Below are 26,844 nucleotides of genomic sequence, written 5' to 3'. Positions count from 1 at the left end.
GGGTAACTAAGGAGAGGCGCTCTCAGATAGCCCGCTCCCATGCCACAAAGGGCTTTAAAGATTTCAACCAACTACTTGCATTGTACCCAGAAGAAAACTGGCGACAGATGCAGTGGAGCAGAGGTGTAAGATGTGCTGTTCTGGGAGCACCCAGAACTGCCTGCACCGCTGGATTCTGTGCCAGCTGAACAAATCCATTGAACAAAAAGCTTTTATTTTCAGAGCTGAACTTCCAGCAAGAAATAAACAGCAATCAAGGGATGTTTCCATACTTACATAGGATCGTAAGCTGGTAGAAGGTGTTCACACCTTCGGAGAGAACAGAGCTGTAGGCATAGCATTCCACCCTCTTCCCATGATCTGCAGATGATACCACCAGAGTCACTCTTTCTGAAGCAGAGAAACCTCCATATTCTGCTTTCCTCTGCCCTAAATTGATGCCGTCCAGCCTGAAGGCGAGAATGCATGAAGATTATCACAGCCGAACTTAATGTTTCTGACAAGAGTCCAGAGATGAAGCTCTATATCCAGAGACAATCTACTGACACAGCTCAGCTGCCGGGGATAAACAAGAGACAAGACCTGATGCCTTTATAGCCTCACTTGCAAGTTTTTTGACAGGCCTGCATCATGCTGCTGTCAGAAACAGAAAGCAGGACTGAATGAAGGCTGGGACTGATTCAGCTGTCCAGTTCTTCTGTTGACTGTTACAGCCTAAGCCTGGGGAAGTCAGAAGCGTGATGGGTCGGGACTGAGGAACAAGGGTGGAAATACAAAGTGACAGCTGAAGAATGTTTCCGTACAACAAAGATGATCTTCTTCTCCTTCTTCTCGGATTTGTTGTTCTGATGACATTGTGGAAAGACGCATGACCTCAATGGATTCAAACCAGGCAGCCATGAGGCATACTGAAGAAGCATCCGGCATATCTAAGGGGTCCTCAAAACTTAATCTGGAGGGAATGTAAAAATAAAAAAAAAGCTTTTCCCCCTAAAACCAACTTTCCTCCTAATACGAGAGGACAGTTTCTTGATTTGATGCAACCAAGGGTGTCCGTGGGACATGGTCAAGAAAGTCAAGAGGCAATTGGGATGGTGAAACTACAACCCACATAAAAAAGCAGGCACAGCTTCCATCACACCATATACAACAACCCTCCTGACCTTTTCTTTCTGAAAACAACCCCAGATGCAAAATTAATCTTGGGGCTCCACAGGCTATTCAATAATTACATTGCTTCAGAAAAGAGCCCCAAACCCGATGACTTGATGCTACTGGAAGAACCCAGAAGGAATGACCTTCCTCTACTATGCCCGAGTGATTTAACAGCTGTGGTGGCACAGTAGTTAGGATGCACTATTGCAGGCTAACTCTGTCGACTGCCAGGAGTTTGATCCTGACCGGTCAGTGGTGGGTTTCAAAGTGGTTTACCACCGGTTTGGTGGGCGTGGCTTGGTGGGTGCACTTTGTGCATGCACACACACACTTTGCACAGGCGCGCACGCCAAACGCACGCTTTGCGCAGGTGCAGAGGCTTTCCTAGTCATCTCCTGCAATCCTGCACTCTCCTCGTGTCTTCAACAGCTGACATGTGGCAATCTGCTGTGCCACGCAAAGAGGCTGCGCTTCAAAAGCAGGAAAGAAAGGTCAGTATGAGAGCCCGGGTGGGCAGGTGGGCCCAACAGCAGATTGTTGGAGTGAACCAGTTAGCTCCCAGATGATCTTCAGAGCTACTGGTTCGAGCGAACCGGGGAGAACCGGTAGAATCCCACCCCTGGTCTAACCAGTCCAAGGATGACTCAGCCTGTCATCCTTCTGTGGTCGCAAAAATGGGGACCCAGATGGTTGGGGGCAATACACTGACTCTATTAACTGCTTAGAGAGGGCTGTAAAGCACTGTGAAGCAAGCGGCATATATGCAGGGGTGGGATTCAAATCTTTTAACAACCAGTTCTGTGGGCGTGGCTTAGTTGGTGGGCGTGGCTTGGTGGTCATGTGACTGGGTGGACATGGCTTGGTGGTCATGTTACTGGCTGGGCGTGGCCAACTCAACATCACTCACATCGAGGCATGCATCTCCTTGCCTGGCCTCTCGTGACTGTGGGGGTGCTGCAAGTCGTAAGTGTGAAAAACGGTCATAAGTCACTTTTTTTAATGGTCAGTCCACACAAACAAAGTACCAGCAAAGGAGGGGAAAAAAAACTCCAGAGAAGTTCCAGAGACAGGAAGTCTAGTCCTGCCAAGAATGTAATAAGAGTTAACGGAGAGGCAGTTTCTGTAAGCAACACCAGAATGTTTCCTTCCTGCCTTCCTTACAGGATTAGGCCAGGAATTTCTTCTAACAGATGGTTCTCCAAACTGCTTAGAATGTTAACAACCGGTTCTAGAGAATAGGTGCGAACTGGTAGAATCCCACCCCTGCATATATGTCTAAGTGCTATTGCTATTTAAGCCAGTCTTGGCAGGAAGAGGCAAAACCTACAAAGACAATCAGAGAAGTTTGAGGAAGGTGGTCATTGGAAGAATTACTCACTTTTTTCCATCTTTGAGCCAGGTGAGATGAGGAGGAGGGTTGCTGCTGCCCGATTTGCAGGTCAGCGTCACCGATTGGCCACGTCTCACCTTTTTGTCTGTGGCTATAATGGTGGCATGCAGAGGTGGAACTAGGGAAGGAAGCAATATTTCAGATTTGCATTGTCACCCCCTACCCATCCGTTTCACATTCAGCTCCTATTTTTCCACTTACAGCGCCCTTCCCAACTCTTGGAGACAAAACATTCAGGGGAAAAGTAAATGCAGTACAGCTTGTTTAAATCGATCGATATTTTGTATGTGAAAAGATTTGCATCGAGGGGCCCCAGGTGTTCTCTGAACATTGTTGTTTTCTTGCAGACATTTCATTACCCGAATTAGGTAACAACATCAGTGCTAGCATAACTCATTCCAACCCAGAACTACAAATATTATCCTTTATTAGATAGCATGGAGGAAGAAAGATGCCCGCATTTAGTATTCTCCATAACGTGCTAGCTTTCAATGCATAACAGCCAGCTTTTTCTGGACTTGTGATGGATCTGCATCTCCTGATGTGTTTTCTCGACACATTGTACTAAAAATTACCCAGCCCCAATTTTGTCTAGTGCAGGCTGGTTCCATTTTGGAAACTTGAAAAGATGTCTGGACTTCAACCCCCAGAATTCCCCAGCCAGCAAGACCCACATACATTCACACTGTTACCTCATTGGGTAACGTCTGCAAGCAAACAGCCAATCTTGGAGAGCAGCAACAATTCCAGACCTATCTGTCCATCTTTCTCTGTCTCTCTTTTTTATTTTTTTTATTTATGGTTTTTTCTTTAACATACATGATTACTTGGTGAACAGTATATTGTCTGGGTTAATTTACTTTATACACAATACTTATAACAATAATAATACTATTTAAGTATACATAGTAGTACTCTTCCAACTTCTAACAATTACATATACTTAGTAATTGTAGTAATTTATATTTATATAACAATATGCATAATAATATTTTCCCAATTTCTAATTTTTACCCGTGTTTTCTAATTTTTAATGAAATAAATCCCATATTGAAAGGTATTCTGTCCATCATCTCTTGTTCTTTTTAATATTTTAACACTTAATGACCTTTTGAGTAATCTTCCAACTTCTAACATTTATATATACATAGTAATTAGAGTAAATTATATTGTGTGACAGTATGCATAACATTTTCCCAATTTCTAATTTCTAACTCTCTTTTCTAATCTTTAATAATACAATTCCTATATTAAAAGGTATTCTATATCTATCCATCTTTCTCTGTCTCTCTGTCTCTCCACTCACCCCTTTATCCCTTCCCATTCTGGGCGTGTGTGTGTGTGTGTGTGTGTGTGTGTGTGTGTTTGTGAATGTGCACATTGTATGCTGAGTTTTAACTTACACTGGACCAATAAACTAGTATATGCAGTGAGTGCAGGAGTCCTGGGAGGACCAGTGGCACTGCAACGGTAGGTCGCCATGTTGTCACTTGGAGTCGTAATCAAGACTAACTCCTTGGAAATAACAGTCCCAGATGAGGCCGAAGATGTACCTTCCCTCACTAACTTGATATCCTGTGGAAGCAACGCATATTATAGTAAGCATAGTGGAACAGTTAAAACGCTGTTAATCTGACTCTCAGTAGGCTCAGATCGCATAAATCAACTCTGGCAAAGAAGAAACTCTACTGCCTGCCTTGGAAAAGGAGGAGAGGGATATTCCTCGATATATCCAGTGTCGTGTCACATCATTTCCAGGAGCTGACCATTTAAGAGCTCTGGTTCAGAACAGACTTCTCGTTGAAGTCCCTGTGCATAACCAAACTTATTTTGGGACAGTGGAGATATGAGAATCTCAGTTAGAGAACGGGAAGGCCATCAATCGTTTGAGAATGCTGTGCTCGGTCAGATTCCAATTTTGCATGATTGAAGGCAACCACAAAGGGGTCAAAGCAAATGGATGGGTTGGGGGACGTCACAGAAAACAATCAAAGGAGGTTTCCTAACAAGGAGGAGCATTGATTTCCCCCACCGCCACCAAACAACCAACCAGAACACAGGAGGCCCCATTCAAAGCCACATTTGTTTTCCAGCCTTGGATTTTTCACTCACTTGTTTGCCAGGACAAGGCTTCGAATGTTCACTCTGCTGAGATTGCTGCAGCTGTATTCGAACTCCTCCAGCAAGCGTGCATGTCACCTACAAATGATAAAAATAAGCCTGTTTAGGAAAACTAAGTTTGTTTTGTCTATACTAAAGCAAACAATATCTTCAGATACAGTAGATCAGTGGGCCCTACCTTTAACCCCAATCCTAAATGAGCCACAGTGGCGTAGTGGTTACAGTGCAGTACTGCAGGCTACTTCTGCTGACTGCCGGCTGCCTACAATTTGGCAGTTCAAATCTCACCTGGGTTCAAGGTTGACTCAGCCTTCCATCCTTCCGAGGTGGGTAAAATGAGGACCCAGATTGTTGGGGGCCATAGACTGACTCTGTAAACCACTTAGAAAGGGCTGTAAAGCAGTATGTAAGTGCTTTTGCTATTGCTAAATCAAGCCATGCTTAAATCACGGATAAAGCTTATATCAGGGATTCCCAAACTTGGCAACTTTGATTTGTAGACTTCACCTCTCAGAATTCTGGGAGTTGAAGTCCACAAGTCTTAAAGTTGCCAAGTTTGGAGATCTCTGGCTTAGATGGTAGGTGGTGGGAAGGGCTGACCAGATAGAATAGAATAGATAGAATAGAATAGAATTCTTTATTGGCCAAGTGTGATTGGACACACAAGGAATTTGTCTTGGTGCAGATGCTCTCAGTGTACATAAAAGAGTTACATTCATCAAGAGTCAAGAATCATCAGGTACAACACTTAATAATAATCATAGGGTACAAAAAGCAATCAAATCATACTAGGAAACAGTCAATATAGATCATAAGGATACAAGCGACAAAGTTATACAGTCATGTAGTCACAAATGGGAGGGGATGAGTGATAAGGAATGATGAGCAGATTAATAGTAATAGTAGTGCAGACTTTGTAAATAGTTGACAGTATTTGTTTAGCAGAGTGATGGCATTCGGGGGAAAACTGTCCTTGTGTCCAGTTGTTCTGGTGTGCAGGGCTCTATAGCGTCGTTTTGAGGGTAGGAGTTGAAACAATTTATGCCTGAGATGTGAGGGGTCTGTAAATATTTTCACAATTGTTACAGAACACAATAGTTACAGAACCCTTTCTTTGCAATGTAGTTTATGGGTAGTTCTCATATTATGACCCTTTAACAACTGTTTAAAATTATGATGATGCTGAAAAAGGTGATTTATGACTGCACCTCAGACTTATGACCATCACCGTGGTCACATTATCAAAATCTAGGTGCTTGGCAGTTGATAGGCATTTACAACAGTTGCAGCACTCCAGGGTCATGTGATCAACATTTATGACCTTCCCAGGAGGCTCCTGGCCAGCCAAGTCAATAGAGAAAGTTGAATTCATTCAATGACCATGGTTAAAAAAAAATCATGAAATCAGATATGAGCCACTTAACAAAGTTCCAGTTCCAATTCTGGTTGTAAGCAGAGGACTCTACCTGTATTTTCTTCTGCTACATTTTTTTTTTAAAAATCTAAGTCTGGCTCAAAGAAAAATGCCTGCAGGAGGAGCTGATAATAGGAAATAAGCTCCAGGCAAAGGGAAGTTTGCAACTTTCATTCATGGCTTCTTCTTTTTTTTTTTTTCCAAATCAGGCACACAGCTTTGCCTTAGACTGATTAGAGCTGACCTGAAATGTAAAAAGTGGGTCAATGATTGTCATTCTGGGTCTGATCTGGAGTACTTTACAGGAGATGGATTACCCAATCAACTCTGGAATGGAAACAGCACACAAACACCACTTTAAGCCTCGGTTTGCTTCAAGCATGACTTGTTAAATGAGACAGAGAAGCTCATTGCTCATTGGTCTAAACCAGTGTTTTTCAAATTTGGCAACTTTAAGATGTGTGGACTTCCAACTCCAGCATGTTGGCTGGGGAATTCTGGGAGTTGAAGTCCACGTATCTTAAAGTTGCCAAGGCTGAAAAACTATGGTAGAATCCATGGAAGAAACTATAAACCACGGCTTGCAAAAAAAAAGAGTCATTTAGTATTATGCAGTCTGAAAACCAGAGATAGTCCACCTGGCAAAGGTGGTTTCTCCAGGAAAGAGAAGTAAGTTATTTTGGCAAAATGGGGGGTGATGTAGCTAATATGGATGGAATTTGGAAACAACAGCATGAAGCAGAATAAACTTTTTGTTTTGTGAATTGTCATCAAACGTTTTTGCATTCACTGATGTAAACTATTGCTAATGCTAAATCAAGCCATGCTTAAATCATGGATAAAGCTGATCCCCAAACTGTAGGGTTCGTTTTGCTATCCTGAGTTGAAATCTTGATAGGTTTTAAGTAAGAATGCCCAAATCTTCTCTCTGAAATTTAGAGAGGGGCTTATATATGCAAGGAATTCTTGCATTCTTGCATATATAAGCAGTTAAGCTAGAACAGGGCTGTCAAACTCACAGGCCACGGGCCAGGTGCCTCACACAGTGGCCACGCCCATACCTGGCTTAGCAGAGGGGGGAAAAGTCCCGATACATCACGTGACACCGCCATGACGACACGAGTTTGACACCCCTGAGCTAGAAGTTAAGAGCCAAAGTGGCGCAGTGGTTAGCATGCAGTACTGCAGGCTCCTTCCGCTGACTGTCATCTACCTGCAATTTGGCAGTTCGAATCTCACCACGTTCAAGGTTGACTCAGTTTCCCAACCTTCCGAGGTCAGTAAAAAGAGGACCCAGATTGTTGGAGGCAATATGCTAACTTTGTAAACCGCTTAGAGTGGGCTGTAAAAGCACTGTGAAGCAGTGTATAAGTCTAAGTGCTATTTCTAGGGGAAAGGGGATTTTGATATCTTCACTAAAAAAAACCCTTGCAGTGGTCTCAAGGACCATGAAGGAGAACCTTCATTAAAGTCAGTTAGTTAAAATGAGAGCTGGTATTCAGCAGGTTCTGACCAGTTCTGGAGAACCAATAGTGGAAATTAGTGGAAATTATGAATAGTTCAGAGAACCGGCAAATATCACCTCTGACTGGCCCTGCCCCCATCTTTTCTCTGCCTCCCATTGAGTCCCAGCTGATTGGCTGGGTCTTCTTTTGTTGCCCTGCACAGGAGAACGGAGATGGAAAGCAGGTTAGTCGGGTGGAGAGGGAATGGGGATTTTGCAGTATCCTTCCCCTGCCATGCCAGCCATGCCACGCCCACCAATCCACGCCCAAAGAATGCCCACAGAACCGGCACTAAAAAAATTTGAATCCCACCACTGGTTAAAGTGCTTTGGTACCTTGTACCAATCAAGACGAGGCAAAGGGTTCCCACCACTGGCAAAACAAATGAGTTTGATTTCAGCGCCGGCTCGAAAATATGTCTCTGGTGGTGGCACATTAAGCCAGATTTTCTGAGGTGGATCTGAGGTTAAAAAAAAAAAACAGGAAAAGAAAAAAACAATTAGCAGGAAGAAGAGAGGCTTAAAACACAACCTAACCCTGTTGGTTCCCATCCTCACATGTTACTCTGAGAGTAACCGAAGCACTCGTTGTATACATGACAGCTTCATTGAAGGCCTCACAGATCAGGGGAAGGTTGTTGTCCTCTCGATATGCTATATATGTCAGATTGGATACAGCGACCATTCCTCCATACTCTGCCTGCAAGAGGAAAGCAAACTTTACTCCGTGATTACTATTTGCCAAGAAGGAGGGGAAAAAAACAGATATCTATGTAGCCGGTCTGTTGTTTGAGGGCCTTGTTTTGTCACAGAATGAGCCAACACTGTCCTTGAACACCCCCAGTCTCCAGGAAAAAAATCGATCTCCAAGTGAGTCAGATCTACCAAGGGAATCACTACACCTGCCTCATGATCTTCCTCCAGTTTTTTGATCCTGCCTACCTCTGAAATGGTGGTTTCGGTAGCATTGAGCTCTCTCCATCCCAGCCACCAGCGTAGCATCACTGGTGGGTTGCTTGTGGAAGTGGAGCAAGTCAGAAAGATCTCTTGGTTTTCTTCAGTGCTGCTGGAGCCTATGATTTTCACCTGCTCAGGGGGAACTGTCATTCAGAAATACGGGAGGGTGGGAAAAGAAGAAAGCGGTCCGTTGTTATGGGAGAGACACCCCAACTCTCTCCCCTCCCTCCCCCGCCCCATCACAGGGTGGACATTTTCACAATACCCAGTCTATCTTTCTTTCCTACAAAAAGAACAAAGCCATTGCTTTTAACACAACGAGGCCGAGGCACATCGTTAGAGTGAATCTATCTCCTTGTTTGAAGAAAAAAAATCACAGTTATAAGACTGCCTAATGCATCCAGGGGCCACCTTTTCTATAGAGAAACAGGAGGAGAAATGGAGACATCCGCTGTAGAAATTAACTGGGGAAGAAGCCTTAAATACAGGCGTAGAGAGACGAAGGACAGCATTGCTAAAGAAGCTGGTTGGAACTCACAGGTTACGCTCAGAACAATGCTGGACTGCAAGGGCAGAGATAAAAGTTGGTTCAAGGCCTGACAGCTCACTACAGCCATGTTGTCTTCTGGTGTGATTTTCAGGCTCAAGGAACTTCGGGACAATTGGCTGGTGTCATCTGTCTCCCAATTCCTGGAGATGACTTCATTGTTCTGAAAGGCAAAAGACCATCAGCCTGAGATGCCCAACCATGAGTCTGAAACAGGGGTGTGATTCAACCAGTGTAACAAATGAGCATGGGCAGAGGATTTGCTACTGAGCTTCTCCTGCAACCCTGCAATCTCCCTGCGTGTTAAACAGCTGGCGTGCGGCAATCCGCTGTGCCGCATGAAGCAGCTGAGCTTGAAAACCAGGAAATAAAGGTCAGAATAGAGCCGGGGAGGAAGGGCAGGCCCAACAGCTGATCGTCGGAATGAATGGGTTCGCTCACAAATGACCCTCGGAGCTACCGGTTCAGCCAAACCGGGTCAAACCGGTAGAATCCCACCCCTGGTCTGAAACCTCAAGGATGGAGGCAGGCCCATCAAAGAGCCTAGAACAGGGGTGTCAAACTCCATTTCATCGAGGGCCACACCAGCGTTGTGTTTCACCTCAGGGGCCTGGGGTGGGCATGGCCAACTTGATGGCACTCATGTCGGGGGTACCTGTGGTGGCCCAAGCACTCTGCTAGTGAAAATGGGCTCCCGAGCTCCATTTCCAGCTGCGACGTCCTCCGGCAACCCTCTGCCAATGAAAACGGAGCTCAGGAGGGCTGCGTGCAGTTTCCTGAGCTATGTTTTTACTGTCCGAGGCACCACGGGCCAGTCCTTCTCGGTTTCCAGGGCGGCCCCATGAGCCAGATCTAAGCATCCCACAGGCCAGATCTGGCCAGTGGGCCTTGAGTTTGACACCCCTGGCCTAGAAGTAACATGTTAGAGGTTTGTGGGTCTGACTTTACAAGGGGCCATTAATAGTATGAAAGCATCCTCTGTTTGACGAACTGTCTAGTCCAATCTCACCAAATGTAGCTGATACACAGTCAGCAAACAGAAACAGCCAGTGGGGTTTCTCCACCCCCACGACCAGGAGCTAAGTTGACTTCTATTTACATTAATTTATCTCTGTACATTTGCACATGTAAATGTTATGCAAAGTAGCATTTCTTTCTTTCTTTAATGATATGCAAATGCAACAGTCTACAGAAGGAGAAGACAAGGAAAGTGAAAGTCGTTATTCTTTCCCTCCCTTGTATTTCTTTTTTTTATTAAATAAAATAAAGTTTATTTAAGTTTCATATATTTAAAACATTTAAAAAGAAACAAACAAAAATATAAACAAATATTTACCATATATATATATATATATATATATATATATATATATATATATATATATATATATATATATATATATATATATATATATATACATTTTGCAGCAGGTATTGAGCATTGGTTACATTTTTCTTTTCTTTTTTTCTTTTACCCCATAACATTGACGTGATCTACCTTGTTACAATACCTTCCTTGTCTTTTAATGTTTTAATTTCACAGAATACTTTATGATTAAACGCACGTCCTTCATAGTTTCATAACTTATTCAGTTGTCAAATGTTGCTTTTTCTTTAACCATTCATACCAACAGTTCCAAACTTTGCAGTATTCACTATCTTTGTTGTTTTTTAGTAATTTGGTTAGGCTGTCCATCTCTGCACACTCGTGAATTTTTTTAATGACCATCTCTTCTGAAGGGACAATAGACAGTTTCCAATTTTGAGCATAACTTATTCTGGCTGCCGTTATCATATGCAAGATTAAATATTGAGATTTTTTTTCTATTTTTGAGTCTATCATACCCAGCAAAAAGGTTTTGGGTTCAAGTTTTACTTCTTGTTTAATTATATTTAGAATCCAATTTTTGATCTTTTTCCAAGACTTCTGAGCATATGAACATGTCCGCTACATATGGAAGTGTATTCCCTGGACGCAGTTACACTCCCAACAGTTTTGGGGGAGGTTCAGAACGGTTACAGGAAGTGGGCTTGGCTAGCCTAGTGAAGAGAAGGACCAGGGGAGACAGGATAGCAGTCTTCCAATATTTGAGGGGCTGACACAGAGAGAAGAGGGGGTCAAACTATTTTCTAAAGCACCCAATGGCCAGACAAGGAATAATGGATGGCAACTGAACAAGGGGAGATTCAACCTGGAAATAAGGAGGAATTTTCTGACAGTGAGAACAATCAACCCATGGAACAGAAGTTGCCTTTGGAAGTTGTGGGAGCTTCATCACTGGAGACTTTCAGGAAGAGACTGGACTGCCATCTGTCAGAAATGGTGTAGGGTCTCCCGCTTGGGCAGGGGGTTGGATGAGAAGATGACCTACAAGGTCCCTTCCAACTCTCTTAATCTGTATCTATATCAGATGCAATCTCGTCTCCATCAGTCTCTTGCCTTCTTTGCTTGTCCTTCCTCTATAATGTTGTCTTCTCTCTACTAAAAGATGCTTGCCTCTTTCCCTTTTAGTGTTACAGATCGTCCTCCATTTACAACTGTAACTGAGCCCACAATTTCAGCCATAAGTCATGAGAGATATAAAACAAGGTCATCTGATGACTGTATACTGATTTTACAGCCTTTTTATGCAGCAGACTTTAAGCGAATGCCGCAACCGTTAAGCAAACACCATGGTCGTTAAGTTGAACTATTTTTCCCTGTGGGACATTTTTTTTTCCAGAAAAATGTCAGTTTCCAGAAGAGACATCATAAATTGCAGTCACATGATCCCAGGATGCTGCAAACAGCCATAAAAGTCAGATTGGTTGTTGATCACCCCAAATGAGGTCAAATGATTGCAACGGTGTAGGCGGGCCAGATGTCAAAAACTTCAAACTTGGATCATAAGTCCCCTTTTGTGTGGCCGAGCATAAATGAATATTCATTAAGCAGCCAGTCAGAAGTTGAGGACTTCATGCTGGCATTCAGCAGTTTAAGCAAGCTGCACATGCCCTTCCCCATGAATTATTCTTCCTTGGATGAATTTCCCCATGGATGAAATGTGCCCCAAATAACTAGGTTTGTAAGACATATTTAAGTGAATCAATTAAAGGCTTAGCAGCAGCTGCATTCTCACAATAGGCTAAGATTAGTTTTATTATTGGATAGTGTTTGGCACAATGGGAGAACCTGAAGAAATGTACTGTATGAACTTAGTAGGATTCAACATGCAAATAACACAAAATGGACTAAGGCAATGAAACAAGTTAAACACAATTTATGCACTCAGTCATTGGGTCAAAAAACAGTAAATTGGAGGCATTACAAAGGAAGCCTTATGAAAACAATGAACAACAGTTTAAACCATATGTAGACTAGTTATAGGTAGGTGATTAATCCTAGCTTTGAATGCCATTGCTGCAAGACAATAACCATACTGGTTAACTCAGCAACCAAGTTAAGTATTTTGTGCCAATCTAGCCATGTACTCAGGAATGCAATTACTGATAAGTGTAATTGCATCCCTTAAATAAAAATATTCTAATTTAGGCATGTCTCTGAGGCGAACACACTAAAGCAAAATTCTCGCACCAAGGGAAAAAAATCCATATCTGTCATTATTATTCCCTCCCTTACTGGGTTTCAGTCCAGAATTCCAAGCCGGGGATTTTATTCACATAGCTAGCACTCCATCAATCCCAAACTCATCTACTTTATTAAACTTCTTCCGCTCACCTTCAACCACTGCAGTGTAGCAAGAGGGTTTCCACTTGTAGAAATGCAGGTCAGTTTCAATTCCTTGTTTTTCACAATTGCTCCAGTGTAGCCCGTGATGACAGGCAGCTGAGGTGGGACTATCAAAAAAAAAAGAGAGAGAGAAAGAACCCACTAGCACTTTAGACTCTGGAAGGTTGAACTTTGGAAGTTCTTAGCATCTTGCCTGGTGTGTGCGATGCACCTTGTAATTTCCTCCCAAAGCTTCACCTGTATTCCAAGGTTGAGGAACCTTTCATCCATTAGAACGGTGTTTCTCAGCATTGGGAAGTTTAAGATATGCGAAAGTCAATTCCCAGAATTTCCCAGCCAGCTGTTTTAAGAATGGTCTCAAAAACACCCTTCATGTAATCTCAGTGATTTCCTTGGCTGATCTCATCCATTTACTTTCCTTATATTTCCTGGTTCCTTTACTTTCCTGGTACTCATCCCCTTCTACATTACATCCACTCAGAGTAATTTCTCTCCTGTCTGCCTCCTCCTTACATCCTCCTCCTCCTTCTCTTCCCAGCCCTCTTCCTTTTGTGTTTGTTTTTTTATTAACACTGTAATAAGAGCTGCCTTGAGCACTTGTGCAGTTATTTTGATGACACTTCCTTAATCCTGGATAAAATGCCTGACAAAGCATTCCAAACAACTCACACAGGATGTTCATGGTGAAGCTGACAAAGACTGGTGTTAAAGTCACTGGGCTCGCAGCCTTGCAGGTCAGCAGTTCCTTGTTGTCTGAACTCTGGGGGGTGAACCTGGAAGGAAACATTTAAAAAAAAAAATGGTTGTGTGGTATAAAGCCCTTGATGCTGGGAAAAATCAAGGACCTACACAGATTTCAGTAAAGGATCTTTAGTGCTAGATTAGAGGTAAACACAGAATCTTGGAAACTGGTGTGGGAAGCTCCTCACCTCTCCTCCTAGAAGAATGAGATATTTTGGGAAATATTAAAAAAAATATTATATTTCCCTAAAAGAGAAATGGAGAAACATGCTCTTAAAGACAGAAAGCAGCCCCCCCTCAAGTCTTTCTTAATAGCCCTCAGCAGATGCCAGCACTTAAGGAGATAAAGAGCTTATTGAAAGAGGAAGCCAACTATCTAGATGGCTCCATTCATAAGCAAAGCAAATACTGCCAGCAGAAGCCCACTCAAGACAGGATATTTCGAAACTCCTTGCAGCGAAGTTTGACAGCTAAGAAAGACAGAATGGTAAGGATTAGAGAGCAGCCCCTCACCCAAGATCCAACACAGGATCACGAAAGCCATTTAGCCACAATAGGAATTGCCCAACACCCTTTCAGAACACAAGCCCCTTTCTTGCACCACCCCCAGAACAGTTCAAACATCAAAGTCACGGAAACCTATAAAGATCCATCCACTCATTCAACCAGTTGTTCAGCTGACCCGGAACTGTCTTTGTGGCTCTGTTCAATAAACCATCTTTCCAATCAGCCTCCATGTGGTTTCCAGCGTTTTTCTCCCAGCTTGGAAGTGGAACAAATGGATATTTCTTCTAACACTGGTTTTGGAATTTCCTGGCCTGATTTATAGTGAGTTAATTAAAGGAGAATGTTTTGAATGATTTGTAATGCTGCTTCTTCCTGGATTTCTCACTACCTGGACTGAGTTGTAATGAGATAAACCACCAATGGCTTCATTTTTTAAATCTCCTGTTAGTTTATTTCTGCTTTCCTTTACAATCCTGTCCCAGTGTCACCTACAATTTCTCACAGGGGAGGCTTTCCACATTAGTATTGCAAGAGGAGGCCTGAACTGATGGATTCTGACTTGGTCTCTTTGGACAACCCTTTTCTTTTAAACATCTTCTTTCCATTTTGCAAAAGAATAGTAAGCTTCAACTGAGGGCTGCTTTCATGAAGACCTGTCGTGGAATTCATGGCAAACATGAGATACGAATTTATATCTTCTGGTTGTTAAAAACTTGAAATATCACCAACTGGGTAAGAAAAACTAAGAGCTGTCAATCTCCTTGGAACCCTTATTCATCTCTTTATTACCTCAACGTGGCCTCAGTGCTGAAGAGTTTGGGTGCAGACCCAGGTATGATAGTAGATGTCACATCTGCCAGTTCTTTGTCAGCTGGATTAAAAATAATAGGTAAAATTCCAGATTACACACATTAAAGACTACAGATTTGTAGCTACAGTTTCTATAAGCCCGTGCCCTCCAGATGTAATTCGTATAATTCTTAGGAAGTTGATATGAAGGTCATTCAAGCCATTTCCTGAATGGTCATTTTATCTGCCAAGAAAGAATTCAAAAAGGCTTGAAAATTCTACACAGAAACATCTTATTGCCAGTTCTAAAGATAAGGATAGAGAAACCAGGTAACATATTAAATATCAGACTTGGGCTACGAAAACAGGATTGTTACATTCATATAACATGCAATGCCCAATTAAATGTTTCAGCTTCACATGAACGTCCAATGTTACTATAACATATTAAGACAACGAGTGAGTTCCCACAACTTGTTATATAATCACTTAGTCACTTCCAACATTTTGTGACCTGATGGAAATTATTTCTCCAGGATTGACTATTGTGTCTTGTAAGCACCTGCGTGCATCATCAGAAATAGTCACCTTGTTTCCTGTTGGCCTCTTTTCTCAATTCCCTTTGAGTTTTTTTGCAAGCATCAGTCTTCCCCAATGACCCATTTGATGTCCAAAAGAAATAAAGTGTAGCTTCATTATTAACACATCCAGTGAGGCACTGGATTTTACTTCATCTAGTATTCAATTATTCAGCTGAAGATGTTGTACCCCAAATCATCCAACCTCATTTTAATCTAATCCACATATTATATGAACTGAGCCACAGAATGTGAGCGAAAGAGAAGGGCTTGAAAATATTTGTAGATGGAGTTAGCTCAAATTGAAAAGACAGCCATGGGTAAATTGCCTGCATTGCTTTGTGAGATATCTTCTGCCTCACAATCCTTCTTTGCCTGTTTATTTGGCCTGTGCAAGACAGCTTTGTTTCATCTCAGTTAGGCATTTTCCACGCAAGTCTCCTCATAAGGGCACAAAGGCAGTGTGTGATGACGGGGTGTGGCACAAAGGCAACACAGTCAGTAGGAGTCCCTTTATTAGTTCCAACTTTGCCCCCAATGTCCTGGTCACCTTCTGGATGGAGAAAAACTCTCCCAGGAACAGCCTTTGGCTGCAGAGAATCAAGTCCAAACAAGGTTAACAAAAACTGTAACTGTAAGTCCAAACAAGGCAAAATGGGGTAATTAGCCTGGCAGGACAAGAGAAGGAATTCCAGACGTGAAGGAACCCAGTTGAGAGGATGCTAGAAATGCAGATAACCGAAGTCAACACAAGATAAACTCACGTTTGTTCCCAGCAGAGGCCACATTCAGCATGCATCTCTTTTAAACTCTCTTCCCAGATGTGGCTAATGAAGGGAATCAGGGCCCTTTCCTCCCCCGTAAGCCACACAACCCACATTGCTCTCTTCTCTGTTCCTTCCTGCGTGCCCTAGGACGAAGAGGGGGTGGGCCTGGGTCTTCCTCTAAATTCCCTTTCCCTTGTTCTACCTCTTCCCTGCTCTGCCCAGCTGGACTTTGCCCTTCCCCAGTTTTCTCCATAGCCAAGGGAGCCACACTCCTACTCCCTGTCAGTTGTTCATCTTCCTCCTCGGATTCAGGGGCATGACACAATGTGTTTGCCTCAACAAGATAAGTTATCTTGTCTCAGAGCCTCAACAGGCAGTTCCAAATTGTTGGAAGAGTCAGAACTTTCTTTCAATGCTTCCAGTAGCTGACCGGATGCCTCCTCCAGCATCTGGAACTGATGAAAGAGGAAGTCAGAGAAGCAATCCAATGGCTGTTACCTGTAGAAGCAAGAAGTTGCATTGTTTTGCAAAGTCATTGCCAGGGGCTGTTTTGCTCATGCCTTCTCAGAATGAAGCACCTTCTGCTTGTGTTCTGCTAATACAAAGTATAGCGATGTCTAAGGAGCAATGTCCCATGTCAACATTCAGTGAAATTAGATCTCCAGTTGGTTCATTGGTGGCCTTTTCCATGATGTAAATCAGGGGTATCAAATTTGATTTTTTATTGAGGGTCGCATCAGGGTTGTGTTTGACCTTGGGGGGGGGCAGAGTGAGTGTGGCCAGGGTGGGTGTGGCCAGCTCGACATCACTTGTGTCAGGGGCACCTGCAATGGCCTCCGGCAACCCTCTGCTAGTGAAAATGGAGCTTGAGAGGGCCGTGGGCCAGTCCTTCGCTGTTTCCAAGGCCAGAACTAAGCACTTCTAGGTGAGGTCCGTAACAGGCCCACGGGTCTGGAGTTTAACACCCCTGGTGTAAATTGTTACCTCAGGCTTTGAATCCACAAAGGACGGCTTGCAGTGTGACTTTCCCCAGTAACAGTTTCTGCAAAGTAACTATGAGTTGCTGTATCTGTCTTGAACTTCTCACCTCACACAAACTCAGCAGGTCCCCTTGTGTTTTGCACAAAACGCCCATGAAAAATTTACTGACGTTTGGTAACTTTTGCAAGATCTGCAATTCCTGCCGGCTATGAAAGAATTTATGTAGCCGCTGACATGAATTCAAAAAAGGCAAGGCGGGGGAAGGAAACGGTGGCTGGGATGCTCAAGCGATGGGCTCACCTTTGGAGAAGGTAATCTCAGCTGGTGGTCGGGCATCCTTCACTTGGCAGCAGAGGGTGTATTCCGTGCCAGCTATCCAAGTCACCAGGCTGTTAGCTTCGTACTCTACAAAAAGTGGGCTTTTGGGGAGAACTGTGAGGAAAAGAAGCAAAGTGAAGGATTGGTATGTGATTGTCTTAAAATTCTGGTTTTATTATTATTTTTTTAAAATGGTACAGATAGTCCTTGACCTATGACCATAATTGAGAGGGGAATTTCTAAGTGGTTTACAGAGTCAGCCTGTTGCCCCCACGTCATTCTAGTTGTGCTTTCAAAGTTGTAGCAACGTTTCAGCAGAATCTCATCTGCCATCATCAGGCTTCTGTATAGTGTTCGTCTGATGAAGAGATGACTCCACCAGATTGTCAATTATCTGGAAGCCTGCACTCTCAAACAAAAATCTCCACACCACAAGCCAGGCAAACACCTGGGCACAAACAGACACACACCCCCTCCCCCAATACCTCCATCTCAAACACACCCCAACCAGGCACCCAAATGAAACCTAGCTTCCTAATAAATGATAGCTGTCCGTTTACTCAGAGCCAAGCCACACTAAAAGCCTCCAATACAGGAAACACAATGTTGCCAGCCAGTCAAGACAAAAAAAAGCTACAAAGCAGACAGAAGATATTAGAAACACCAATCAAGCAGAACACAGCAAACTCCAAGACCAATAAACACAGACCAAGACTCCCAACCAATCAGAATGAAGAAAAAACCATTCTGGCACAGCAGTAGGCTAGCACTAAATTTAAAACAGAAACGGCTGTGAAAGTCTGACTCAGAGACGAACACTATACAGAAGCCTGATGATGGCAGATGAGATTCTGCCGAAACGTTGCTACAACTTTAAAAGCACAACTATAATGATGTGGAAAATACCCGAACAAAGCTGAATACCATATATATAAATACCCGCGAAAACTTAAGAAAACATATATATACATTATGTAAACATGTATTATTACTATGTGATTTAGCAATGTAAGACAAAGATGTGGGTTAGGAGGATTGTACCATGTTCAATGTTTTTAATGTATTTTTGTATGTGTGTGTGTTTGTTTAATAAAAAATTTAACTTTAAAAAAACATTTTTTTCTTCCCCCTCTTCCTCCCTACTGTGTCCTATTATTTGCTTTCATATTTTCATATTTTATTCTATAATAAAAAAGTTAAAAACAACAACAAACTGCTAAATGAATGGTTGCAAGGCTGAAGGCTACCTGTATGCTATCGTTGAAACTAGAGCCTTTTAAGTTTCTAGCTGGATTGGATTGAAGGAGAAAAGGATTTTCTGTTCAATTTCTGTGGGCATTCCTACAAATCACTTTCCTGTAGAAACACAGAAGACTTAATAAAGGTTAAACTAGGTTAGGTTAGATTATATTAAAACAGAGACAAGCAACCTTTTGGCAGTGGCGGTTGCACATTTTAAATCACTTCTTTTGGCAGCAAAGGCCCAACGATGAGGTAATGTTTGGATGTGTTCCACCCAAAGGGTAGGTGAGCGTAATGTGAATCAGGTGTGCTAAGCCCATCAGAAATTTCACATGTCTACTTTACTTGTCTCCTGCCCAAAAAGGGTGTGTGATGTCATCCTAGTAGATTCCGGGGCAATTTAAAAAAATAAAAGATTGCCTGCAGACTATTGACTGTTCGTTCTGAGTGGAGCTTTTTCAGCTCCACCTCCTTTGCTCCTCTAAAAATATCCCTCCAATTAATGATGCAGAAGATTTGAATATTTTCTGGAGGATATTGAGAAGGAGAAGGTGATATATTGAACTATCTGTTGTGCTGAACTGGTTTCTCTTGAATCCTGGGAGAGGACACTGTAAGAAGAGAAGAGAAGAGAAGAGAAGAGAAGAGAAGAGAAGAAAAGAGAAGAGAAGAGAAGAGAAGAGAAGAGAGGAGAGGAGAGGAGAGGAGAGGAGAGGAGAGAAGAGAAGAGAAGAGAAGAGAAGAGAAGAGAAGAGAAGATATAATAGAATAGAGAATAGAATAGAGAATAGAATAGAGAATAGAATAGAATGATTAGAATATAGAATAGAATATAGAATAGAATAGCATAGAATAGCATAGAATAGCATAGCATAGAATAGAATAGAATAGAATAGAATAGAATAGAACAGAACAGAACAGCACAGCACAGCACAGCACAGAACAGAACAGAACAGAACAGAATAGAATAGAATAGAATAGAATAGAATAGAAGGAAGGAACCTTGGAGGTCTTCTAGTCCAACCCTCTGCTTAGGCAGAAACTCTACACCACTTCAGACAAATTGTTATCCAACAACTTTTTAAAAACTTCCAATGTTGCAGCATTCACAACTTCTGGAGACAAGTTGTTCCACTGATTAATTGTTCTAGCTGTCAAGAAATTTCTGCTTAGTCCTAATTTAAATAGGACAGCAAAGATACCAAAGCCCCTTAGATGCCCTCTGAAGGTTGTGGCTGCTCCACAGACGTATCCACTCAGTGAATTAGCCAATCTTCTCATGACATTGAATGATTCTTAAATTGGCCAAATGTCCAGGGGTGTCAAACTCAAGGCCCGTGGACTGGATCCAGCCCACGGGATACTTAAACCTGGCTTGCGGGACTGGCCAGGAAATAGCAAAGGAGCATCCCAGGGTGCCTCTGCTGGCCAAAATGGGCCACATGGAGGCCTCAGGATGCCCCCACGTGGCCTGTTTTTGGCCTCCTCAACCTCCAGTAGCATTCTGCCGGCCAAAAATGGGCCACGTGTGTTCTGACCCAGGCTTCACAAAATCACAAAGCAGACTCCTTGTCTGCAAAACCCCTTTTTATTAGGTTAATGTGAATTCCTATCATTCACATCCAACAAAGTCCTGGCAAACAATCTTTCAAGGGTGAATTACAACCACAGATTTATCAGGCTTGGAGAGCTGCCAGGCCAATAGTTTACAAGTGCAATGCTGTACAAGAAAATACTTGGCAAGGAGTCTCTGACAGTCACGAACAAAACTTCACACTAATTAAAATGAACTTATTGTCTCCTGCAAACACCACTCCCCTTTCGCTCCTCTTTATTCCCTATGGGAGGGGCCATTCACCGTCCACCTGTGCCTTTACTCCCGAGTTGACCCTTGTTCCTTAGCTGTTCCCTTCTCCTGGCAGCTCTGTGCATGCGCACATCGGGAGCAGGCTCCAACTATTCTTGTTCCCCACTGATCTCCAACTCCGAAGGCAGCTGATAACTGTCCGGCAGCCCTGGCTCCATCTCTGCCTCTGATGCAGAGCACTCATCAGAGCCTTCCCCAGATTCCAGAACCGGTCCATGTTCCTCCCCAACCTCCTCACTGTCTGAATCTGCTGCCAGCTCTGCTGGCCACTAGTGGACCACAACAGTATGGAGGCCTCTGCTGCAGTCCAGGCTGAAAACAGGGTGCAGGGAGGCCACGCAGAGCTGCCACGTGCCCCAGTTTGACTAGTAAGGTGCTGCAGGAGGCATCTGTCCCATCTCCCTCCCTCCCTGTCCCCCCACCTCCGCTGGCCCACAAAGGAGAACTGTAATGCTGATCTGGCCCTCAAAGAAATCCAATTTGACACCCCTGCTATAATCAAAGTTAAGTTCCAGAGATCTTCCTAAGGCAGTGTGACTCCAGCTATACTTACCAAGCACTGTCAGTTGCACCCTATTGGAAATTATGCCAGTGCTTTTTTCTGTGGGTCCAACCTGGCATTCATACATGGCATCATCTTCCAATTGGCTCTTTATCACTTGCAGGTTATATATCCCTAAAGCAACAAGACACAAGCAAAGAGACAAGTGCATTTTGGTTCATATTAATTCTACTCATGAGTTACACCCCTAGCATAATTCTTGCCCACACAACCTTGGGGCAGATTCCTCTCCAATCACAACAGGCCAACTTACTTCTAACTCATCCTCCTGTGAAGTAAGTGAGGTGAAGCGTATCTACAATGGGGGGTAGGGGGCCTGAGAACATTAAGTCGTGTCTCTGAAATAATGGGGTTGCATTACTGGGACTCATTTGCTCAGTTCAAAAGCAAATCGAGCAATTATTTTCCAGCGTTCATAACTTCTGAGTAAAGCTTAGGAAAGCCTTCCCAACCTTTTCTCACTCTCCCATCTGTCTTCTTTGAATTTTTTTTCTCGCCAAAGTAATGGGAAGGTGGGCAAAGATGGCTTTATAAGAGCTTTCAAGCCGAGGCTATCTGCAGGGAAAGTCAAGGAAGTCAAGGGAATGGCTGGAAGTGCTTGATCAAAGCTGGAATAGTATGATCTGAGAGAAGCACTCCTCAATGAGGTTTTTATTCTGGCGTAATATAATCTGAGGATCCCCAAACGGTTTTGCGTGTTGCTTAGAGAGAGAGAGAAAAGCTCTCGGCCGGGCTGTAAAGCACAAAGTCAGAATGGCTTTCTTTTTTTAGGTTGCCTTGATTAATGGCATTGGGGTGCCGCCGCCGCCTACCCGGAACTTAGTTATTCATGACTGCTGCCACAGTTGGTGGCCCAATTAAGCAATGGTTAAGAGGACTCTGAGGGGTTCAGCAAAGCTTTGGATAGGTCATAAATGGCCTCCAGGATTAAGGTTGGGAACGATTGTCAAGTAAAAAAATATCTCAAGTGTATCCCATAGGATCCATGCTCAAAGGTTCACAAGTTTAAAATAAATAAAAAATGTATACTAAAGTGAACCTTAAAAAAAAAAAGAAACACAAAATATAAAAGGATAAAGGTAAAGGTTCCCCTTGCACATACGTGCTACTCGTTTCTGGCTCTAGGAGGCGGTGCTCATCTTCTTTGCAAAGCCGAAGAGCCATGCTGTCCAAAGACGTTTCCATGGTCATGTGGCCGGCATGACTAAACTCCGAAGGCACATGGACCCCCTCAAAGGGGTCCCTATTTCTCGACTTGCATTTTTTAACCTGCTTTTGAACTGCTATGTTGGCAGAAGCTGGGACAAGTAATGGGAGCTCACTCCGTTATGCAGCGCTAGGGATTCAAACCGCCAAACTGATGACCTTTCTGATTGACAAGCTCAGTGTCTTAGCCACTGAGCCACCGCGTCTCTATAAAAGGATACAGCAGCTAAAAACAATCAGTGATGGTATGTAGGAAACATATTAGGAGACCGAGTGCTGAGAAAATGGCCAGATAAGAGACAGCACAGCCCACAGCTGGGTATTGGGTGGGTACTATTGTACATAATGCTTGTAAATGGCTTTTTTTTTTAGGTTTAATCAATGTAACACATGCAAACAATTGCTTTAAACTTAACGTAAACCGATCTAAACTCGATTGTAAAAAAATCAATATTTGTAACAGAGATGTCAAAGTCTGGAATACCTGATTCACTTATCTCAGCTATTAACTTTGTTTTCATTCTAATTTGACTTCTGTGCATGTCACTCTATATTTAATAGGTGCCTAAGGGGGCGTGTGTAGCTGCACTGATAAGCCTATCCTCCCCATGGCATTTTAATTTTCTTATTTTGCTTGTTCAAATTTTTGTTTGAGGGATTAAAAAAATAAAAATAAAAGAGGCCCAAAAAGAACTCTCCCTCGTGGGGATTATTTTATGCCCCAAAGTGGAAGTACACTTTGTTTCCTACAATGGATGAATGACTACAAAAGTTGATGGAATTAGCAAAGATGGCCAGATTGACTGCTCTGATTAAAGAATAGAACACAACTAATTTTGTCTCTCCTTGGAAACTGCTTTTGGACTTTGTGCTTGGGGTGGGGGGGGAAACGAAACTTTAATTTTGGGTTTTGCTAGTGAGATAGGTTTGTTGTTGTAGAAATGGCTAGTATACATTATTATATAAAAGTAAAATTATTATCTTACTAGCTCAATACCCGTGTTTCGCTATGAAACTATGTGGTTGGGCTTAGTTTTGGGGGAGGAAAATAAGGGGGAAAAAATTCTGCCTCTGCCTACCAGCCTCCATCGGTATTCATCTGGCTAGCATCCTGTCAGTGTGTGAGAAAGTTGAGGGCTGTTTGGAAACCGAAACAGTATTTTCTGTGTGAGCAAGAGGGAGACAGCAAGGAGCCTGGGCATGGCTTAGCTCAACTGTTCTGTACTAAAGCTGCTTGGTGCTGTGAAATTGAAACTGAAACTCTTCTCCTCTGCTTGTGTTTTGCATTTGAAACAGATTTCTTTTCAGGTGGGGAGGGAAAGTAGAACTCCTTAGCATCAGAGCGTGTTAATAATAATACATGAAATACTAAAGCTCTGATGATCATTTCGAAAAATCCTTTCTTAGCAAGCACCTAGAAGCCAAGAGGAACATACGTGCCAAATTTCAAGTTTGTAGGCTTTACAGTTCTGGAGACTTTGTGATGATGCGTGAGTGGTATTTCCCTTTTTATATATATAGATTCTACTACACCAAAAGGAGTCAGAAGTCAACGCCTTTTCTTTTCTTTTTTTTTTCCCCTTTGCCGTATACCGTAGGGTAAAGCAGATGGGCGGGGGCAGATTTGTACTCTCAGGCTTTCAAAATTCTCTCAGTGTAGGTTTACAATCAAGTATAAGTGGCGCATCTGATTGTGATTCCAATCTGGTTTAGCCTGCAAAGACAACAACGTCCCAATTTGGGGGCCCAGGCTCCAGCACACTACATCAGTGGTCGGATTCAAAAAAAATTACTACCGGTTCTGTGGGCATGGCTTGGTGGGTGTGGCTTGGTGGGCGTGGCAGGGGAAGGATATACTGTAAAATCCCCACCCCACTGACCTGCTTTCCAGCTCCATTCTCCTGTGCAGGGCAACCAAAGAAGACCCAGCCAATCAGCTGGGACTCGGGAGGCAGAGAGTAGGTGGGGGTGGGGCCGGTCAGAGGTGGTATTGACCGGTTCTTCGAACTACTCCACATTTCCGCTACTGGTTCTCCAGAACTGGTCGGAACCAGCTGAATACCCACCTCTGCACTACATGAACTTTCCAGCCTAGTTGGAACTTTCGTTTGAAGCCAATTTGTATTTCTCCAAAATCTCACCTTTGCTAGTGTCGCCCACCATGCTGTAACGGGGGAACCGAGGGATGGTCCAGTTGGGGCCCAATAAAAGCCCATCCTTCACCCATTGCACAATGCCAGTAGGGTTCTCCACCTCACACGTCAGCAGGGCTGTGTCCCCTTCCAGAACGGTGACATTCTCTGGCTCCACACGGAAAACCTGCTGAAGCACCTCTGCTTGGCAACCTACCAGGCCCAAAAAACATGGATGAATCTCAGTGTCAAGCTCGAAATTGACATATGCGTAGCCATTTTATTTAGCCTTATTATATATTCCATTTCTTCCTTTCTCTTTGCTGGTGTTGGGGGAAAGGGTTTCGGGCTTGCCCCATTCCTAAGGTGGGAGGAGTGGAGATAAAGAGAGTTGTTTAGGCTAGGTGGTTCTTCTTCCCGTGGGAACAAAATCTGACCCTGCTGACACCTGGAGGTGGAGATTGAGGACACCAGGCAACATTGATTTACTTCTATTGGGGAATGTGACTTTTGGGGGTTGTTTCTAACTTCCAATATTATGTGGTGTAATTCCAGGTTGTGTCAGATCCGGAATTACAACAGACTTTGCCAATTTGATGCTTTCCTAAATAAAAGAAATTGTCTTGGAAGATGGGCTTTGCTCTTTTCTTTTTAAATGGATTTCATCACTTGGAAACCTGACATTCAGCAGCTGAGCTGCTCATTCAAAGCCAGCCTATCCTGTTCCAAGCGCCACACAAACTGTGTAAGAATGTTTAATTTGGAAAAGCTGAGAAAGTCTGCTTAAAGAGAAAGGAGAAAATTGGAAGAGGGGGAGCGGGGGAACCCTACATTCAAACATTATTCCTTTGGTCTGTCAGCTGTGTCGTACTTCTCCCTGCTACTATCTGATCTGCTGGAGAAAGATCAAAAAATTGGAGACAGGCAAGATGCACTTGCCCAATGCAAATTTACATTTTGCTCCTACGTTTATCATTTTAAGTAATATTATCTGCCATAAGCGCTCACGCTGGTAGCCAGTTTGATGTAGTGATTAAAGGAAATGGACTAGATTAAGCGGGAGACAGTGAGTTCTAGTTTTACGTTAGACACGAAACCAGCTGGTAATCTTGGGCCAGTCCCTCTTTCTCTCAGCCTAGGAAGAAGGCAAAGCAAACCACCTGAAAATATCACACTGCCTGGATTTTCCACATCTGTATCTTTATATATATAGCCCGGTATAAATGCTTCCTCTGTGCCTCTTATCAGGACCGAAACATAGAATAGTGTCCCAGCCTTTTGCTGGGTTTTTTTTTTTTTTTTTGCTGAATGTTCTCACCTTGGTTCACATCCAGAATAAAGTAGAGGCTGAGGGGAACAAGCAAGCCACAATATGCCATTTCTACTTGCTGATGATCTGGAGATCAAGAAACCAGATGTTAACAATCCTGCAAACAGTTGTCAGGCACAAATTGACTGAGCAAATAGTGGACATGAAAGCAGTTGGCACATTCTGTGTTCAAAAATAAATACTTACCGTATCAAGATCCATGCAATATATTGAAAAAAACGATTAGCTGGTGTTCACATAACATGATATGTGAGATGCAGACAGAGACACAGGGAGATCCTCCAAGTCAGAGGTCTTCAAACTTGACAGCTTTAAGACAATTTTGGACTTCAACTCCCAGAATTCCTCCTCCAATCATGTTAGCTCGGGAATTCTGGGAGTTGAAGTCCACAAGTCTTAAACTTGCCAAGTTTGAAGACCTTTGCTCAAAGTCAACCCTAAGCTCAGCCTTTTCTGGGAATGAAGCGGCTAAGTCTTTAATTCAGTAGCCCTCAACCTTTTGGGGCACCAGAGACCGGTTCCATGGAGTGGGGTTTTTTCACGATCTGCAGGGATGTGTGGTTTTGTGTGCTGCCTGCATCCCACAGATGGGGCTTTGCTTGTTTATGTGGCCTGGTTTCTGGTATGCCATGGACCACTGCTGATCCATGGCCTGGGGTCTGGGCTGAGGATTAGTGGTGGTATTCAAAAAATTTTACTACCAGTTCTGTGGCTTGGTAGCCATGATGTGGCTTGGTGGGTGCGGAATGGCTTGGTAGGCGTTCGCAGAGGAAGGATACTATGAAATCCCCATTCCCTCCCCACCCCACTAACCTGCTTTCCAGCTCCATTCTCCTGTGCAGGGCAACAAAAGAAGACCCAGTAGGGACTCAGGAAGCAAAGAATAGATGGGGGCGGGGCCAGAGGTGGTATTCAGCAGGTTCTGATCAGTTCTGGAGAACCGGTAACGGACATTTTGAGTAGTTCGGAGAACCGGCAAACACCTCCTCTGACTAGCCCCGCCCCA

General features: G+C 43.3%; 1 protein-coding gene across 1 annotated transcript in view; it reads right to left on the bottom strand.

Moving 5' to 3' along the window:
- NPHS1 (NPHS1 adhesion molecule, nephrin) overlaps positions 1-25,899 on the bottom strand; it is a 50,919-nt gene extending 25,020 nt beyond the window's left edge. The window contains exons 1-15 of the mRNA XM_087939906.1: positions 25,827-25,899; positions 24,518-24,721; positions 21,162-21,284; positions 17,482-17,613; positions 14,856-14,937; positions 13,488-13,591; positions 12,807-12,925; positions 9,080-9,251; positions 8,527-8,684; positions 8,143-8,284; positions 7,921-8,045; positions 4,658-4,744; positions 3,949-4,120; positions 2,534-2,663; positions 277-449 (exon numbers count right to left, since the gene is read on the bottom strand). Coding sequence (XP_087796032.1) covers positions 277-449; positions 2,534-2,663; positions 3,949-4,120; positions 4,658-4,744; positions 7,921-8,045; positions 8,143-8,284; positions 8,527-8,684; positions 9,080-9,251; positions 12,807-12,925; positions 13,488-13,591; positions 14,856-14,937; positions 17,482-17,613; positions 21,162-21,284; positions 24,518-24,721; positions 25,827-25,887 — 1,984 coding nt within the window. The 5' untranslated portion in view covers positions 25,888-25,899. The remainder of the gene's footprint in view (positions 1-276; positions 450-2,533; positions 2,664-3,948; positions 4,121-4,657; positions 4,745-7,920; positions 8,046-8,142; positions 8,285-8,526; positions 8,685-9,079; positions 9,252-12,806; positions 12,926-13,487; positions 13,592-14,855; positions 14,938-17,481; positions 17,614-21,161; positions 21,285-24,517; positions 24,722-25,826) is intronic.
- Between the last annotated feature and the right edge of the window lie 945 nt (positions 25,900-26,844).

This window comes from Pseudonaja textilis, chromosome 10 (genome assembly GCF_049901715.1).
Source record: "Pseudonaja textilis isolate UNSWEBS1 chromosome 10, rPseTex1.2, whole genome shotgun sequence".
Lineage (NCBI taxonomy): Eukaryota > Metazoa > Chordata > Lepidosauria > Squamata > Elapidae > Pseudonaja > Pseudonaja textilis.
The sequence above is the reverse complement of the archived record's forward strand: the minus strand, read 5'-3'. Positions and strand labels throughout refer to the sequence as shown.